This window comes from Euleptes europaea, chromosome 4, assembly GCF_029931775.1.
Source record: "Euleptes europaea isolate rEulEur1 chromosome 4, rEulEur1.hap1, whole genome shotgun sequence".
Lineage (NCBI taxonomy): Eukaryota > Metazoa > Chordata > Lepidosauria > Squamata > Sphaerodactylidae > Euleptes > Euleptes europaea.
The window spans coordinates 20,065,984-20,085,855 of NC_079315.1; the positions used below are offsets into that span (position 1 = coordinate 20,065,984).

The 19,872-nt window shown below is 45.0% G+C and overlaps 1 protein-coding gene across 3 annotated transcripts; it reads left to right on the top strand.

The window, feature by feature from the left end:
* The first annotated feature begins 287 nt into the window (after nt 1-287).
* Nucleotides 288-19,361, top strand: LOC130476441 (S-adenosylmethionine synthase-like). 3 transcript variants are annotated; one of them, XM_056848381.1, is made up of 9 exons: nt 288-384; nt 3,622-3,699; nt 6,829-6,951; nt 7,193-7,305; nt 9,442-9,585; nt 10,897-11,115; nt 12,901-13,083; nt 17,500-17,633; nt 19,246-19,361. In XM_056848381.1, exons 1-9 carry the CDS (start codon nt 312-314, stop codon nt 19,346-19,348), a joined length of 1,170 nt encoding a protein of 389 aa, XP_056704359.1. In that variant the 5' UTR covers nt 288-311; the 3' UTR covers nt 19,349-19,361. The 3 variants fall into 3 exon arrangements, with proteins under 3 accessions (XP_056704359.1, XP_056704361.1, XP_056704360.1); XM_056848383.1 differs by lacking the exon at nt 17,500-17,633; XM_056848382.1 differs by lacking the exon at nt 3,622-3,699.
* Nucleotides 19,362-19,872: the final 511 nt, after the last annotated feature.

Below are 19,872 nucleotides of genomic sequence, written 5' to 3' on the forward strand. Positions count from 1 at the left end.
AAGTTATTTTAGCTATGTATGGCAGGAGATGATGACTGCAAAGCGTGTCTTGGACAGATGCCAGAGGGGCATGGAGCACTGAGATTATAATGATGCAGAGGCCATATTTAGAGCTGTTTTAAATCTTACAGACTTTGAACCTGAAGGAGTTAAGTAAACAGTTGATGTAGCTTAGCCAAACATATCTCCCTGTTACATTTCATTTCCCTCCCCAACGTGCCAACTGAACCGGCTTCCTGTTGATCTTTCCCGAAATCTGTTCTCTTCCCAGGGAGATTTTCTTCTTCTTGTTGTTCTTGTTATCGAGGAACATGTCGGGCAGTGCGACAAAGAAAGAGAAGAGATTTCTGTTCACATCTGAATCTGTTGCAGAAGGACATTCTGGTGAGTAGCCCTCGACAGCAGATTTCCTGTCTGATGCACAAAATGTAACTTTAATAGCCTTTGAAAGGGTCCATTTTCCAAAAGGATAGACTGAACAGTTGGGTTCCAACAATTAAGTTTTTTTCTTCCTGCCTGCCTAATAATTCAGGCAGCTTTGGTTTTTTTAACATATGTTTTGCAATTGAGGGTGGCGGGGATCAGGCTTGCTGCCCCTTACCTGTCTGCTCAGAGGTGAATATCTGCATAGGGTAGGGATGCCAGCCTCCAGGTGGGACCTGGTAATCTCCTGGAATTGCAACTCATCGACAGACTACACAGATCAGTTCCCCCGGAGGAACGGGCTACTTTGGAAAGTGGATTCTGTGGCACTGTACCCCACTGAGGTCGCTGTCCTCCCCAGGCTCCATCCCCAAATCTCACCTGGTGCTGGCAACCCTCCCCCTCCCCCACTCTCCACTGGTAGCCAGGGGGGATCTGACAACTGTAGCATAGGGTTGATTTTCCGCCCCTTGTTCCCATCATCCCAGTAAATCAAATATCTGTAGGGGTCCTCGTGGTTCTGATTTCAGACGGGCAAGTTGAAACATGTCTGCACATCTGAAGAAGTGGGGTCTGACTCATGCTGAAATACAGTTGGTTAAAATCTTCGGATCTTGCCACTTACTTCCTTTTAGTCTGTTCTACATCCAACTAACACCGCTACCTTTTGGGAATTATGTCAGAGTTAACTACATGTCATCTAATCTCTTGTAATGCTTGCTGTGGCCATTGTTCTGAGGATGGTTGATAAAAGGCATAATGCTTTCAGATTGGTTCTGAAACCAGGACAAGAAAGGAAAGTTGTATAAATATGTGTAGTTGTTCTTGTAGGTTATCCGGGCTGTGTAACCGTGGTTACACAGCCCGGATAACCTACAAGAACCAATGAACTCTGACCGTGAAAGCCTTCGACAATATTATCTGTAGTTGTAATTTTTTTTTTTTAAATGCTACTTCCATATTTTCCTTTTAGTAGGGAATAGGCTGTAAAACTATGAACTCAGCCAATTCCTTTCCAGGATGGTGTTATATGGACAATAAGCAGAATTAAAGCTCTTTATAATGGACAAACTCATACACATTCAGAGGGAAATCCGGAGACGTCTGCTTCTGAACAAATGTTAAAAGGGCCAATTTAAAGAACAAATCCTTGTCTAACTATAGAAGATTATTGGTTATTGGGAAGAAGATTTTTTAAAAGTCATTTCTACTTAAAATTATCTCCAAAAGAAGGGGCTACTTCAGCTTGTGCGAATCTGAAGTTAACTTTTTTGCATCAATAATACTGTACATAAAAATGAGTATATAAACTCTGTCACTTTTCTAACGTTTGCTGGGGATACAGTACAAACACTGACTGTACTCAAACATGACAGACAACTCTGGCTTGTTCTTGAGCTCAGCTCTTCTTTCCCTTTCCTTTAAATGGTGCCTGACTTGAGGGACCTTTAATCAGTTCAAGGAGCAGTGGGATCATTGGACCCGCTGTTACACATTACACAAATTGTGCATAGATATGTTTTTGTGTAATGCTGGTGAGCTGAATCCAGTGCAGCATTTCCACGGGTACAAGGACTTTGATTCTCAGAGCCTAACCTCAGTTCCCTTTTCCTACAGCAACCTGAAATGCCGATTGAAATCCTGCTCCTGGGGAAAAGGGAACCCCCCCAGAACAGGATTTCAGGGGGCACTTATCGCTGACATGAGGGGCGGGGGGAGCTGAGAAAGTCTCGCCCATGAAAATGCTGTGATGAAAACCCAACCCATTGTTATGGCTATGGCAATTGCAATAAAGTTTTGCGTACGGTCTTTTCTGCATTCTCATTTTCCTTGCTTCTAAGTCCCTGTTTCTTAGGGGGAGGGGTGCCACTTCTGCACATGTTTTGCTTCCTCCAGTGGTCGATTCGATATAAAAGAGGTTTAAGTCCAGCGTATCTCCCTGCAGATTTAAACTGCAGGTTTTTATAAAAAGGTAAAGGTCCCCTGTGCTAGCACTGGGTCATTCCATGGGGTGACATCCCATCCCGACGTTTACTAGGCAGACTTTGTTTATGGGGTGGTTTGTCAGTGCCTTCCCCAGTCATCTTCCCTTTACCCCCAGCAAGCTGGGTACTCATTTTACCGACCTTGGAAGGATGGAAGGCTGAGTCAACCTTGAGCCGGCTACCTGAAACCGACTTCCGTCAGGATCGAACTCAGGTTGTGAGCAGGTTTTTATAGACTTAATTTTGTGTTACATCAAAAAAACAAACAAACAAAAAAAACCTGAAGAAAACACAACCTGTGCTCCCAGGTCTTTCATCTTTTTATCCAGAGCCACACAGTCTCTTTTAATACATTCTGGGCTGTGCCAGGCAATATCATTTGGTCCCACATGGATGAGGAAGAAAGGATAATAATCTGTGGGCTTGATGAATCTTTCTACCCTTTCTGTCACATCCTGGATGCATGCACCTGGTAGACAGCATACCTCTTCAGGTGACAAGTCTGGTCGGCATGCTTTATCCTCTACTAGGGTTGCCAGCCTCCAGGTACTAGCTGGAGATCTCCTGATATTACAACTGATCTCCAGCTGATAGAGATCAGTTCCCCTGGAGAAAATGGCCGCATTGGCAATTGGACTCTATGGCATTGAAGTCTCTCCCCTCCCCATACCCCGCCCTCTTCAGGCTCCCGTCCAAAAAACTTCCACCGGTGGTGAAGAGGGACCTGGCCACCCTAGCCTCTACCCCTCTCAGTAGGGAATCCCCAATTACCAACACAGACCACCTCCTATATTGGGGAGTGGAAGCTCGAGTCCTGTCGTCCACAGGAGAAATTTCCTTCAAGCTTCAGGGAAGCTGGGGGAGCAGCCCTTGTTCCAGTAGTCCAGAATCAATATCTGTGGGGAGACTCTGGAACCGATTGCTTAGCAACAGAGGCTCAGAATGTCTCCTGATTTTCCTGCTCCTTTGGGTTACATTCTTCCATGTGCCCTTCTCCTTTGTTGGGTGCTCCTCCGTGTTTTGCATGAAGTGTATAATTACCAAGCCATTTTCAGGAGAGATGGGTAAGGAGCGTGCAGGGATCCTTCACGGTCCGCCTGGTAACGTTCCATCATTGTATCTGAACTGGGTCGTAGTTTTGCTCAGTCTAGATGGGTGGTTCTTGAATTTACTGATTTATGAAAAGCCTCACTCTTTGATGCTCTCCCTCCAGATAAAATGTGTGATCAGGTCAGTGACGCTGTGCTTGATGCTCATCTAAAGGTTGATCCCGATGCCAAGGTGGCTTGTGGTAAGTCCCAATCAGGATTAGCATGCAGTAAGCGGAACAGTGAAGGGAAGGTGGCATGGCGTGGCCTGATCTCGTCAGATCTTGGAAGTTAAGCAGAGTTGGTACTTGGAAGGAAGACTACCAAGGAAGGCTCTACAGAGGAAGGCAATGGCAAACCAGCTCTGTTTTCAATTGCCTTGAAAGCCCCTTACTGGGGTAGGGCTGCCAGCCTCCAGGTGGTTACTCAAAAGGGACACCACTGTGTAAGTACAGAATGTAAGGAAGCAAACACAGGAGCGAAAGTGTATCACAAAGTGCAAGATATAATATGATACAAGCTGTGTGTGTATGTGTGTAAAGTGCCATCAAGTCGCAGCTGACTTATGGTGACCCCTTTGGGGGTTTTCAAGGCAAGAGACTAACAGAGGTGGTTTGCCAGTGCCTTCCTCTGCACAGCCACCCTGGACTTCCTTGGTGGTCTCCCATCCAAATACTAACCAGGGCTGACCCTGCTAAGCTTCTGAGATCTGACGAGATCAGGCTAGCCTGGGCCATCCAGGTCAGGGCATGATACAAGCTACATAACATGAAAAAACAGGACCAATGACAGTGCAACTATATATCTGTCCTAATAGCTATAAATAGCCAAGTAAACAACACAGGATTACTATCCCCAAATGGGCTTGCATGTGTTATAAAAGTCCAATATTGGTACAAAAGCCTGTAAGAGTATATGTAGTAGTGAATCTTCTTATTTTCAGATGTCCTTCAGCCAGGTGCAAGAGAAAAATCAGGTTCCACATGTCAAGAAAAGAAGGGGAGACGGCCATTTCCAATTCTTCCTCAGTCCCCCTTCAATTCAATACATGCCTGTACAAAGTCTCTTCTCAATTTATAACTGGAACCACTTCTAGTATAATCCAATTTTCTTTAGTTCCATTATTAGGAAAGTCAGACCGTTTCCCAGAGGGACAGCTAGGTGGCTCCGGGTGGTGGCTGGAGAACTCCCGCTATTACAACTGATCTCCAGGTGACAGAGATCAATTCCCCTAGAGAAAATGGCCGCTTTGGCAATTGGACTCTATGGCATTGAAGTCCCTCCCCTTCCCAAACCCCGCCCTCTTCAGGCTCCTCCCCAAAAACCTCCTGCAGGTGGCAAAGAGGGACCTAGCATCCCTAACCAGGCAAAACCTGCTCCTATCTGCATATTCCCTTAGTGTTGTTTTATGGACACCTTCTAGGATATGCTGGAGTGGTGGAATCTTTGCAAACTGACTTTTATATAAAGAAGATGAAGTTACCCTTATATTACAGTTTGAGTCACAAAGTAAAACAAAACAGAAGTCCAGTGGCACTTCAACCACTAACAACTTTTATTTCTCTCACCCCAGTAAAGTCCCTCTCCTCACCAAACCTCGCCCTCCTCAGGCTCCACCCCCAAAATCTCCAAGTATCTCCTAACCTGGAGCTGACAACCCTATGCTGGGGTCACCACAAACTGGTTGCAACTTGACAGCACATAAGTACGCATGAAACCAGAACGGTATGGTGTTAGGGTTTCCAACTTACTGTGGCTGTAACCCTCAGGACCCTCTCCAGGGAGTCAACCTCTTTGAATAACAAGGGACCTCCTTCTGAGTAGACCTGCTGAAGGCTTGCCCTCTGTGTTAGGATGCAGCATGAGCATCGTTATTGTGGGAGAGACTGCACTTTCCCCCAAAACAAGCAGCAGTGTTAAATTACAGGAAAAATAGTATTTAGTTAGTCCCAGCTGTTAAGGAGAAAGGCAGGTTTATAAATATTTGAAATAAATAAAATTTAAAATAAATAACAGCCGTTGTGCAAATATTACTGTCATAAATTGGCCAGCGTCTGTGTTATAACCGGTTATGTGATTCAGTTCCCCCCTCCGCAACCCCATAATTGCACCATTTTGAAAACCTTTTTAAAAGCTCTAAATGTGTTTTCTGGACCGCTTTAGAAGCTGCATATCAAGAATAATGAGAGCTTCAAGTTCTGACAAGCTGAGGAGGAAAAAAATCCTTCAGCATATCAACTGCAATTATGTTAGTTTTTCTCTTTCTTTTTCGCCTTTAATTTTAGGCTGTGGTTTTTTTCCGGCATTGAAGCACACATGGATCTGGTTCAACAATTTTTAAAAAGGCCTCCATGTGGGTTGTCTCCTTGTAGTATATCTCCTGCAAGGAAGATGATATGAAAAATCTTTGATTCCTAAATGCTAGTAAAAGACGTCAGTGCATCCCGCAACCTTGAAGCTAGGGCCTCGGTGCCGCTAGTGAATACGTGTTGAAATAGTGGCAATAGTTGACATGTACTGTCAAACCCCAGAGATTGTGGTTATGGGAATGAGGGTGATCCTGGGCCTGGGTGCTCCCTCCCCCTTCCCTCCTCTCCTGATGCACAGCTTGGAAATGAACACTTTCAGCTTTTGGGGTGAACCACATGAACACATGAAGCTGCCTTATACTGAATCAGAGCCTTGGTCCATCAAAGTCAGTATTGTCTACTCAGACCGGCAGCTATTCTCTAGGGTCTCAGGTAGAGGTCTTTCACATCACCTACCTGCCTAGTCCCTTGAACTGGAGATGCCGGAAACTGAACCTGGGACCTTCTGCATGCCAAGCAGATGCTTTACCACTGAGTGTGTTGCCCACATCCTATAAGGCAAATGGGAGCCCTACCTGGGGGTTGGGAGAGCATGATTTAACATCAGAAAAATTTGTTTTCAGAAAAGTGGTCTTAAAATCAACTTTACTTACTCTGCATATAACCATATTTGGTTATTTGTGTTTCAACCACAAACTGTAGCTTGTTGTTTGCCGCCCAAACCAGGATTCCAAATTTTGGTTAGTGACTGAGTATGAACTTTTGCCAGAATGACAGATGGAGTTAAAAGTAGAATGACCATACCAGTTAATCAACTAAAAATGTAGCTGATTAACTCGTGAACCTGTTGAATCCTGCAGCATTCATAACAGATCGCCATCCCTCAGATTCCATGTGCCTTCTAAGGTCTTAGTGAATGTTCCATATGTCGAGGAAAGGACGTAAGGAGGCTTACGTAGGTGTTCTCCAATAATATGTAGCATCTTAGAATTGACTTAATCCCTCTGTCTCTGTTTCCTGCAGAATGTGTGGCCAAAACAGGGATGATCTTGCTGTGTGGAGAAATTACATCTAAAGCTGTTGTAGACTACCAGCAGGTTGTACGAGAGACCGTAAAGAAGATTGGTTACGATGACTCTTCCAAAGGTGGGTCGGGTGCTGCTTTGCCAACTCTACTGGTCAAATGTCTTGTGGGAAGTGGGTGAACACGAATGAAGGCTCTGCAAGAGAAAAAAGCTAAATTCTCTCAGGACAATGTTTTTTATTAAATTGTCTTAGGGTTTCTTTTAATTCCATGCATTTCAGCGGGATTTAGGTGAACCGCGTGTGTCCAAATATGTCACACAAGCAGATGGCTCATTAGGATGGTTTATTCTTCATTTCATAGGACTGGATTACAAGACTTGTACTGTGCTGATCGCCCTGGAACAGCAGTGTCATGAAATCAAAGAGGCCATCTCCTGCGGAAAGACCGATGATGATATTGGAGCTGGAGATCAAGTAAAACATGTCTTGTCACCCCCTAAATCAGTTGAGGTCCCATTAAATCTCCTTCAGTTTCTCCTCGAAGGGAAGTGAGAGGTAATTTGGGGAGGGTCTTTGAGCTGTGACCTCCAGTCCCCTCACTGGCCCTGGGAGGACATGACCCCAGCCTCAGACAACTAGCTTGCTGAATGCACAAGCTCTGACCTGCTGGGGGTGGCAAGTTTATGTCATCACAGTTAAAATGTGGAACTCCCTGCCCCAGGATGTGGTGATGGCTGCCAACTTGGAAGGCTTTAAGAGGGGAGTGGACATGTTCATGGAGGAGAGGGCTATTCATGGCTGCTTGTAAAAATAAATACTAAGTCATGATGCATACCTATTCTCTACAGTATCAGAGGAGCATGCCTATTATATTAGGTGCTGTGGAAACAGGCAGGACGGTGCTGCTGCAGTCGTCTTGTTTGTGGACTTCCTAGAGGCACCTGGTTGGCCACTGTGTGAACAGACTGCTGGGCGTGATAGGCTTGGGTTTAATCCAGCATGGCTTCTCTTATGTTCTTATCACTGGTGATGTATGCTGTAGTTTCCCTATTTCCCCTTCAAAAACGTTGCCTCCGACTGGGGCACCCAGTAGGTATAGCCTGAGAACACAGGATTTCTGTTCGACCATTTGCCCCCCAGAACTGGGGAGTCCCCTTAGGTTGAGTAGGTTGGGGATCCCTACTCAGGGTCTTCTCTGGCTCTTTGTTGCAGAGCCCTCGAGACTAGGGTTGCTAACCTCCAGGTACTAGCTGGAGATCTCCTGCTATTACTACTGATATCCAGCCTATAAAGATCAGTTCCCCTGGAGAAAATAGCTGCTTTGGCAATTGGACTCTATGGCATCGAAGTCCCTCCTTAAACCCCACCCGCCTCAGGCCCTGCCCCAGAAACCTCCCGCTGGTGCCAAAGAGGGACCTGGCAACCCTACTCAGTCAGCTGCCTCTTGGAACCGTGGGCAGGGTCTTGTGTTCCAGGCAGGCCGGCATCATGATGTCAGCATACGGTCCCTTTGCTCACTTCCGTTCCCCTGGGATCCACTTCCAGAGGAGGAGGAAGCCTCAGGGCCAAACTAGATTTGACAGCATCCTCACGGCCACCATGAAGATGCCCCTCGTGTTTTAATGTCATTTTTAAATGCTGCGAGGCCCCGATCCTGAACGGGCCTGCAGATAGAGTTGCCAGGTCCTTCTTCGCTACCGGCGGGAGGTTTTTGGGGCGGAGCCTGAGGAGGGCAGGGTTTGGGGAGGGGAGGGATTTCAATGCCATAGAGTCCAATTGCCAAAGCGGCCATTTTCTCCAGGTGAACTGATCTCTATCGGCTGGAGATCAGTTGTAAAAGCAGGAGATCTCCAGCTAGTACCTGGAGGCTGGCAACCCTACCTGCAGAGTGGGACTTTTGTTTCTCCCTGAGTGCCTTTTCAAGTACAGAAACAGCTGCTGGGGAGGGGGGGTGCGGTTGTTTTGGCACTTGATAAGATATGTGGGGGTGGGGGCAGAACAAGAGCACCTCAGCCCACTGCTCTGCGGGCTTGGTCAGAACTGGACCCTCACACCTTTTTGAAATGGTGGCACTTTCCTCGTGGCAGCCACTAGGGTGCCATCCCATCTAGTTTGGCCCCAAAGAAGAAGAAGAAGAAGAGTTGGTTTTTATCTGCCGACTTTCTCCACCACTTAAGAATCAAACCGGCTTACAATCACCTTCCCTTCCCTTCCCCTCCCCACAACAGACACCCCATGAGGTAGGTGAGGCTGAGAGAGTGTGACTAGCCCAAGGTCACCCAGCAGGATTCATGTGTAGGACAGGGGAAACAAATCCAGTTCATCAGATTAGCCTCCGCTACTCATGTGAAGGAGAGGGGAATCAAACCTAGTTCTCCAGATCAGAGTCCACCGCTCCAAACCACCACTCTTAACCACCACACCATGCTGGCTCTCTAAGCGATCATGTCAGGGTCTCGGTCACTGAGCCACAAGGCACTGGGGTTTGAAGGAAACTGCAGTGAAATGTTTGCCAAACCACATCGCTGCAACAGTTCTAATGCAGTAGAAATTCAAATGTGTCCAAAGAACTGATGAACATGGTCCTATCCGTTTTGCGTTCCGACGCAGGGCTTGATGTTCGGCTATGCCACGGACGAAAGCGAGGAGTGCATGCCCCTAACCATCCTGCTCGCGCACAAACTGAATGCCAAGCTGAAATCTCTGGAGAGGGATGGCACTTTGCCCTGGCTGAGACCAGATGGGAAAACACAGGTTGGTAAACAGCATGAAGAATCAAATGAACAAGCGTGGCAGCAGACAGGACGAGGCACATCCCGTGGGGAATGACGGGGAGCTAGAAAGTCGGGAACGGTTGGAACGCTACAACTCCCAAGCGGGCGTCATCTGCACCGCGCAGAGGCTGTAACACTGTCGACAACTTTGCATGTAGCTGAGGCTGGTCACGGGACAGTGGAAGCAATTTGGCAGATTAAAGTGCTCATGTTTTTCGGGAACGCGACCGTTTCAAGTGGCCAATGGGGAATGGCCGGGCCGAGGGCCTTAGCTGTTTGAATTTCCCTTGATAAAAAATAAACTCCCTTTGCCTAGATAAATAGTAACAGAGAGATGGCTAAATCAGATGGTATATAATAATAATTTATTAATATGGTCTCTGACCAACAAACAACAAACAACAACAGCCACGACAGATAATAAAACCGCAACAACAGCTACTACTGCTACTACAAATCATCTGAGCCCAAAAATTACATATTACGTGTATGAATAAAATTTATACAAACATCGTATAACTTGGTGCGACCCCCTTAATATTTTGGGTAATAAAGTGTTTCTGTTACTCTTATCCTGTCATGGTACGACATATTTTAATCGCTGCAGCTTAGAATTTAGCAGTCAAGAGTGTAAACTGTGATTTTTCATCAGTTAGGAGCTTCTTAGCCAGAAACTCTTCTGGTTGGTCAGGGCAAGTGTTAAGCAAAGGGGAAAGAACCCTTGTGCGGACTTCTTGGTAGAACGAACAGCGGATCGAGACATGTTCTGAAGTTTCTATATCCCCTGACCCACAAGGACAAAGCCTTTCTGCTATAGGGACCTGCTTATATCTTCCCTCCATTACCGCCGATGGCTAGATTAGATGGTAGTTTGTTTATTTACTTCACCCAAAGCAGGGGACCTAAAGGGGCTTACATTGTTCTCCACTCCTCCGTTTTATCTTCCTAACACCCCTATGAGGTAGGTTAGGCTGAGAATGTGTGACTGACCCGAGGTCACCCAGCAGTGGAGGAGTGGGGAAACAAACCCGGTTCTCCAGATTAGAGTCCGCCACTCTTAACATCACTACACCATGCTGGCTCTCGTGCATTTACTGCATTGTTCTTTAGTTTTATAATCCATTTCTATTACACTGGTAGTTGTATGGTACGTTCCTATTGCAATTTTTCAATTGTGTGATTTGTCTTGAGACTCAGCAAGAAAGGCAGGCTGTGAAGGAAGTAAATACATCCATACATACAAATAGTTTGGAAAAACACACACCCTGATCTTCTGCTGCCAATTTCTCAGGTCACAATGGAATACAGAGAAGTTGGTGGCGCGGTAGAGCCGATCCGCGTGCACACCTTGGTCCTTTCGGCCCATCATGCTCCCGGGGTGCCGTTGAAGCAGATGCAGAAAGAGCTGATGGACAGAGTGGTGAAAGAAGTGATCCCAGCAAAATACCTGGATGAGAGGACAGTCTACCATCTCTTGCCAAGCAAAGCATTTCTGGAAGGCGGTCCTAAGGTAAATTATCCAGTATTATTCCAACAGCCAGTGAGGAAACCAGGCTCAGAGAGTGGGAAGAAGAGCTCAGCAGGATTGGAGAGGGGGGGATGTGGGTTAGTTGTGGGGCAGAAACAGGCCACAGTGGAACTGAAAGTTGGCATTTGATTTAGGAACTGGTCTCGATCCACACAATTATTAGGAGAGACAGTGCGGTGTAGTGGTTAAGAGTGGTGGTTTGGAGCGGTGGACTCTAATCTGGAGAACCAGGTTTGATTCCCCACTCCTACACATGAGCAGCAGACACTAATCTGGAGAACCGGGTTGGTTTCCTCACTCCTACACATGAGGCAGCTGGGTGACCTTGGGCAAGTCACAGATGTCTTAGAGCTCTCTCATTCCCACCTACCTCACAGAGTGTCAGTTGTGGGGAGGGGAAGGTGATTTTAAGCCAATTTGATTCTCCCTTAAGTGGTAAAGAAAGTTGGCATATAAAAACCAACTCTTCTCCTTCTTCTCTTCTTCTAGGTGTTGCACATTATGACATTAGCAACTGGGTCGGCTTACCCCTAACATAGGAAAATCCACTTGCAAAGGACTAGTGTAGTGCTATAGTAGGGCTATATCCCACCATATGTTAATGCTGTCCTGGACACATTTTGTCAATAAACTACAAACCAGCTGTCATCATTAGCAGAGCAATCCTACATGTGATTACTCAGAAGTACGTACCAATACAATCGCTGAGATTTATTCCCGGCTGAGTGTGACAAGGACTACACTATTTGTCACATTCCAGTGTGACCAAGAATAAAGCTACGCAGGCTTGATTTTTTTTTTAAGTGACTGGTGTCACCATGGGGGGGAGCAAGCTTAGCCCCCCCCTTCCTGTATATTTTCACTGCCTCCTACCTATGGTGAAGAGTAAAATACTGTGCCTGTAGTTTCAGGCAGGTAGCTGTGTTGGTCTGCAGTAGGACAGCAAGATTCAAGGGCAGTGGCATCTTAAAGACCAACAAGATTTCTAAGGGATGAGCTTTCGAGAGTTGGCTCCTTTAATCAGATATGTTATCTTGTTGGACTCTGCCAATAGGTGACCACCAGGCGGCAGCATCCCTTTAAAAACAGCATTGTAAAATACTGTCCAACAGTTTCAAGTCCTCTAGAGTTGCACCTTTTTAAGCTGGTTGAAGTCGCCAGGTTTAAAAGTGCGTAACTCCGCTGAGGACTGCACTATTAATCCCTGGGTCCTCATGGTTCCTTGGGGGAAAGGAAAGGCTTAGAAGGTACAAGAAGGATCCACAGAGGGCTTCTTCGCACTGAGCACAAGCTGGGCTTCTTAACTCCCTTGGTTTTTCTCCTCCCTTAAACACAGTATGCCCTGACCTGGATGGCCCAGGCTAGCCTGATCTCGTCAGATCTCAGAAGCTAAGCAGGGCCAGCCCTGGTTAGTATTTGGATGGGAGACCTCCAAGGAATACCAGGGTCGCTATGCAGAGGAAGGCACTGGCAAACCACCTCTGTTAGTCTCTTGCCATGAAAACCCCCAAAGGGGTCACCATAAGTCGGCTGCGACTTGAGGGCACTTTACACACACACACACACACACAAGCACAGTATAGTTTGCCAGTAATTACTCTTTCAGTCCTCCCATCCCGAGTTTTATCTTGACAGTCTTTATCATTTCAAGACCTGTGATACACTATCCAACTCCATCTGCAATAGAGAGCCCACATTCAATTTTTTTTTTACCAAAGAGGATGAATTTCACATAGTGAAATATATATATATATATTCTCTCCTTAGAGCGATGCTGGCCTGACTGGCAGAAAGATTATTGTTGATACGTACGGGGGCTGGGGGGCCCACGGCGGAGGCGCTTTCTCAGGGAAAGACCCCTCTAAAGTTGATCGCTCGGCAGCATACGCGGCTCGGTGGGTGGCAAAGTCCTTGGTGAAAGCAGGCCTCTGCAGAAGAGTGTTGGTCCAGGTAAGAGAATAAGTCGGCATTGTGAGAGCCAGCGTGGTGTAGTGGTTAGGAGCGGTGGACTCTAATCTGGAGAACGGGGTTTGACTCCCCACTCCTCCACATGAGTGGTGGACTCTAATCTGGTGAACTTGGTTGGTTTCCCCACTCCTACACATGAAGTCAGCTGGGTGACCTTGGGCTAGTCACAGTTCTCAAGAACTCTATCAGCCCCACCTACCTCACAAGGTGTCTGTAGTGGGGAGAGGAAGGGAAGGAGATTGTAAACTGGTTTGATTCTCCTTAAAAGGGAGAGAAAGTCAGCATATAAAAACCAACTCTTCTCCTTCTCCTTCTCCTTCTCCTTCTTTTCCTCCTCCTCCTCCTCCTCCTTCCACAACATAGAACTGAAACAATTCAATTCAATTCAAAACCTTTATTGGCATAGCGAGTCATTCAGGACATTCCATGGTTAATCAGATAATAAAATATCAATAGACATAGATAAAATGGAGTATGCCGAAATAAAATGAATTTGGAATACATATAAAACAGATACCTAAAATAGACAAATGATGATATCAGTATTGTATTTTTGATTTGGTCTTAATCATTGAGGCGTACTTCAAAAACATGGCTACTGTTTCTGTAATTTCTGGATCGTAACCATTCATTAGGAATCTAAAAAGGTAATGAGGAGAAGAGTTCCTGTTTACAATTAACGGCATTAAACGTTTGGTGCGTAAATCGACTAACATTTCACACTCCAATAAAATATGATGAATGGAATCTATCTGATTCATGCCGCAACTGCAAATTCTCCTTTCCAAGGGGGTATTATTAAATCTCCCAAATAAGACGTCTGACGGGAAAGCATTTAGTCTTGCTAGCGTAAAAGCCCTATGAAGGGAGGGATCACTTAAAGAGTAGAAATAACCCTAGAGCAAACCAAAATTGGAAGATAGACCTAATTTGGATGGAGAACAAGATGGAGGCATTGCGGGCAAGATTTTTTGTCTTTCATGGTCAAACAGTCTTTGTTTAATTACTCGGAAAATGGTTTGACTGTCCAGCATCAATAGATTATCTACGTCTATTCCCAGGATTTTCAATTTGTTTGAGATAACTGTAAACCACTCTATATTTGCAGCTTCTCTTAATAAAAAGAAAAATGAATCTTGATCCAGTATTTAAAAGTTAAAAGCCAACCTCTGGTCTCTAGAGTCAGCGCTCCAGTTTCACTATAAATGGGTTGATATGGAACACAATTAGGGAGTCCTAGTATTTGACGAAGGAAAGAAGTCTGCACAACTTCCAAGTTTTTGTTCAGTGCTTCTATCCAAATAGGTATTCCATACAATAATCGCGCCAGGACCTTAGCAGTAAAAGCACGAATAGCTGCAGGTATATATTGGTTTCCTTTTAAGTAGAAGAATTGTTTGATTTGTGAGGTTGAGCATTTGGCTAAGTTAATAGCATTATTTCTGTGATGTATCCAGGATAAGTTGTAATTAAAGGTAAGACCCAGGTATTAAAATGTCTTGACCTGCTCTATTGGCACATTATCAATGGACCATTTTGAGAAATGCCAGCTTTTAGCAAAAACTAAGATTTTTGTTTTGGCAAAATGAATTTGCAATTTATTATGTTTCGAACTGAAACAATTAGAGCTCCTCATTGGTTATCCAGTGGGTCTCGTTGTTCCTTTCTGGATGCCAAAGAGCAAAAATATTTGCCCAGCCACATATGTTGGTGCGAGACACAATGCACTATATTAAAATGCTAAAATCATACATCTCATTTTCACATTATTAAATTCTTTCCTGGGAGTACATCTACTCTGATGTTTTACCCACTGGCACACAGGATGTTTTTAATGTATGCCTATAAATATAAAATGTGAATGTGACAAACAGGTACATTGATGGGTGGAAAGCGCCATCAAGTCAAAGTCAATTTATGGCAACCTTGTAGAGTTTTCAAGGCAAGAGACAAATAGAGGTGTCTGCCATTGCCTGCCTCTGTGTGGCAACCCTTAATTTCCTTGGTGATCTGAGACCTGATAAGATTGGGCTAGCCTGGGCGATCCAGGTCAGGGCAATACGTACACATGAACACATGAAGCTGCCTTATACTGAATCAGACCCTTGGTCCATCAAAGTCAGTATTGTCTACTTAGACCGGCAGCCGCTCTCCAGGGTCTCAGGCATCAACTACTTCACATCAGCTACTTGCCTAGTTCCTTTAACTGGAGATGCCGAGGATTGAACCTGGGACCTTCTGCATGCCAAGCAGATGCTCTACCACTGCATTTATTCATATCCCGCTCTTCTCCCCAATGAGGAGCCAAAGCAGCTTACAACATACTTCTCTCCACCTCCATTTTATCCTCACAACAGCAACCCTGTGGGGTAGGTTAAGCTTGGAGAGAGAGTGACTGGTCCAAGATCATCCAGCGAGCTTCCTTGGCAGACTGCAGATTTGAACCTGAGTCTCCTGTATCCTAGTCTGACTAACCACGACGCCACGCTGGCCTGTACAGCTATAGTTTTCAGGAAGTTGGGAAAGGCCATAATTCCCTGTTGAGTATATGCTGGCAAACTCAGGCTGCTTTTCAGTCAATGTGTTACATACAAGAATGGCTATCATGTCAATTTCATGCTGATGTTGGTTGTGGGTGGCATAGTTAAATTGTGGAACCCCCTGCCCCAGGAGGTGGTGAGGGCTGCCAACTTGTAAGGCTTTAAGAGGGGAGTGGACATGTTCATGGAGGAGAGGGCTGTTCAGGGCTGTTAGTAAAAATGGATGCTAGTCATGATGCAGACCTATTCTCTCCGGGGTCAGAGGGGCATGCCTATTATATTAGGTGCCGTGGAACACAGGCAGGATAATGCTGCTGCAGTCGACTTGTTTGTGGGCTTCCTAGAGGCACCTAGTTGGCCACTGTGGGAACAGATTGCTGGACTTGAGCCTTGGTCTGATCCAGCACGACCTTTATGTTCTTATGAATTATAGCAGTGTTTTCCACACTTTTGATAGAAGAGAGCTACTTATATCTAAATTGAATTTGGAGAGATTCTTTACTGTTGTGCACCAAAATTTCACTTTAAAGACCTGCCTTCCTCTTTAATGGCCTAGGCATGGCTCTTCTGTGGCCCGCAATTCCACATTTTCTGGGCGTGAGGGGATTATTCATTTGGACATAATGCATAGATGCAGTAGAGTGGCCCACCTACAGCAGAAGCTGATTAGAAAAACTGCCTGGAGGGATATTTGGCTGGATGATTAAAAGAGCTTTCGACTTAAAAATACTTACAGGGACTACTAATTCACATTTAAGCATGACTTGAACATAATGGTCTCTGCTTTACTTTACTTAACCAGCTGAAAGGAGGTACAGAACAAATGGGGGACTGAAGGCAAAAAGGGGTCACGAATGCCAAGACTGAGAGCGTGTGCTGTGAGCCGGGAGTCCTTGGTTCAAATCTCAGCTCTGCCATGAATGAGTGGAATTAAGAATTCATGATTTAAGGCAGCTTCTAAAGCCACAATCCTCCGCAAACATGTTGTGACTTTTGACGGTACAGGATTGCTGTGTCTGTAGCCATTCGCATACCTGCATCAGGTACAGGAATTGATTGGGGCTTACTCACAAGTAAATGTGCATAGGATTATAGCCTAGATCCAGTGTATTTCTTTAACGCCTACCTACTATCTTAGAGACATGGGCATGGACTTGCATTTATGCATTAAGCACAGAAGTAGGTTAGGATTGATGAATTTTTTAAAAAAAAGAAATTCCTTAGGTCAAGCAAGAGTTGAGCTTCTGTTTTAACATGGGAGAAGGGGAAATTACAGGGGAAGGGAACAATTGAAAAGTTTAACAATTCACATAGAAGTTTGGTTACATTTCGTGATACATAATTTACATGGTTTACATATCAAGATAGCTTTCCCAGCTAATAAGTATGATTGGTTGAAATTTCAAAAATTAATATCAGTTAAACCTTTACATATTGGTGATAAAGTTTCCATTTTTCATAAAACAGCTCATTATGTTGATCATTATTTGCTAGGTTGGTCATTTTAGCCATGATTGCATATTTAGACATCTTTTCCTTCCATTCTTCGAGCTTCTGTTTTTCAAAGTATGACCAGTGTCAGCCGTCTGAGCAAACTAGTTGTGTGCCCTTCACCACTTTTTCGTCATCCCCTTTAAGAGGAGGCTATAACATATGTCTCCGTAGAAGCAAAGCACCAGACCTTGGCGTTCAGCAGGACAACCGAGTTATCGGCTAATGGCATGTCCTTCTGATAAATTACCCACATGGGATCCCAAGCTGTAGTTATCTGTTCTGGCTCGCTACCGAACGATATAATCTTACTGACAAAAAAATGCTCTTCGTCTGCGAGGTACTTGAATTTGCTTTATCCCCGCAGCTGTCGTACGCCATTGGGCTGAGTCACCCTCTAGCCATCTCGGTGTTCCACTACGGCACGTCGGACAGATCAGAAGAGGAGCTCCTCGAGATCGTTCAGAAGAACTTTGACCTCCGTCTTGGCCCGATCATCAGGTGCCATCAGTCTTGAATGGATCTTGGGATAGCTAGCTTTTGCTGTGCTCTGATGAAACATTACCCAAGCTTAGGCAGATCATGAGAGGGAGGGCTAGGAAAGTTTGCATCAGTGTTTGGCTCTCATGGCCCTTTCTTGCATGCCAAGGGTAGGGGCAATCGCCACTTTGGGGTCAGGAAGCAATTTTCCTCCAGGCCAGATTGGCCAGGGATCCTGGAGGGTTGTTGTTGCTGTTTTTGCTATCTTCTGGGATTGGAGTAGGGTCCCTGTGGGTGTGGAGGAGGGGTAGTTGTGAATTTCCTGCATTGTGCAGGGGGTTGGACTAGATGACCCTGGTGGACCCTTCCGACTCTATGATTCTATGAACCAGCTAAAAGGACGTACAGAACAAATGGGGGACTGAAGACAAAAAAGAGGCCATGAGTGCAGAGACTGTGAGAGCATGTGCTATGAGCCAGGAGTCTTTGGTTCAAATCTCAGCTCTGCCATGAATGAGCGGAATTAAGAATGAATGATTTAAGGCAGCTTCCAAAGTCACAATCCTACACAAACATGTTGTGACAAGTTACAAAGCACAAATTAGGAAGAAAAAAACCCTCCCAAGCCACTCCCTGATCTAGAGTTGCCAACTGGCCTGGAGAATGTCTTGCCCCTTGATAATGGCATAACGTGTGGAAAGTGGCAGTGGAAGCTTTTCAAGGCACAGAGGTCAATAGCATCACCTAGTAAACAACTTCCCATTAAACCTCAGAAGGGTGTCACCCTGCTCAGGATTGTACCGCAAGGAAGGTTATACTTTTTAAAATGTTCCTTGCTGGCCATTCCACTGCATATTTTGGTAGGTTCAACTGCACCGCTTATTGCAACATTTCAGATGCTCTACCTGATATTCCAAACCACAAATTTCCTGTCGCTTGCCGCCTCCTGATTAAGGCTTTTATATTCTGACTTAGATGGCGCCCACATACACAACCGTTTGCAAATGTATTTAAACCGACTGGACGGAAGCGCTGTACATGTTTTTTAAAAGTTCATGCCTGCCGTTTGGTATTATTTTAATTATTTATTTATTATTTAAATTTCTAGCCCACCCTTCCTAGCCAAGACCAGGCTCAGGGTGCGTAACAATAAAATCAACATATCATGCACCCACACACATACATATATCAATAAAACATTTTAAACAATAAAACATACCATACCACAATCCTTAATACAGTGCTCGCTGAGAACAAAGCAAGCCGGCAGGATCCCCTCTAGTTCTTAAAGAAATACACAAATTGCAGAAAAAGAAGGGGGATAGGGAGTCCAGACCAGATGATACCCATGGCTGCCCTCAGTTGTGGGCCTGGTGGGATAGCTCTGTTTACAGGCCCTGTGGAACTCTTTACGGAACTCTTTATGGACTTGCAGTGGGAACTGGACAGAGTTATTTGTAATATTATGAGTTTTAACCTGAAATCGATCCCTATGGCAATATTATACATTTTTTATTTTGCTTGTTTTTAGTGTTGTACATTTTTTATCAAAAGTATGTGTGGTGCGTTACGTAAATAGTCACACAAATACTTCAGTCTTGGAAGATAACAATGGTTTTGTCTTTGCTTATAGGGAGCTGGACTTGAAGAGACCCATTTATCAGCAGACTGCATGCTATGGGCATTTTGGAAGAGAAGAATTTACATGGGAGCAACCTAAAAAGCTGGTTTATTAGAGCTGTTTTGGCAGTGGGGTTTCAAAAATACCAAATCTGGTCAAAACTATCATATGAAAGACATTTTTGTAAACAATAAAAAGTGATTTAATTACTTTTCAGTCCCGAAGGCTGATGGAGTGGCAATGGTGTAAAAGTATAGTAAAGTAATTGTGTATATGTCTTCACTGGTAAAGCTGTGCGGGTGGTGTGTTACTACAACAACTTTCTGTAGTATGTAGAAACCCACCCACCCCCATTCTACTGTTATCGTTTATGCATGGAAGTTTTACCTGGACCTTGAAGGTCGCTTGACCCACACTTTACTGTTGCGAATCTGTGCACCAGCAGTTACCAAGCTCAAATCAGGAAGCATTTGGCTCCCCACCCCTTGAAACACTGCTTTGTAATTAGCTGTAGTGCTTTCTGTGAGAGAAACGTCCATTTCCCCTCTCCCCCTGGTGGAAACCCAAGTGCCGTTTTACAAACCTTTTCAAAAAATGGAGCTCTCTAAAAGGAATGGGGGGGGGGGAGAAACCCAAGTG

Coding starts and splice junctions, on each gene's coding strand:
- LOC130476441 (XM_056848381.1), top strand. CDS start 312: ATGTCGGGCAGTGCGACAAAGAAAGAGAAGAGATTTCTGTTCACATCT. Junction 3,700..6,828: donor CGATGCCAAGGTGGCTTGTG/GTAAGTCCCAAT, acceptor TGTTTCCTGCAG/AATGTGTGGCCAAAACAGGG. Junction 6,952..7,192: donor TTACGATGACTCTTCCAAAG/GTGGGTCGGGTG, acceptor TTCATTTCATAG/GACTGGATTACAAGACTTGT.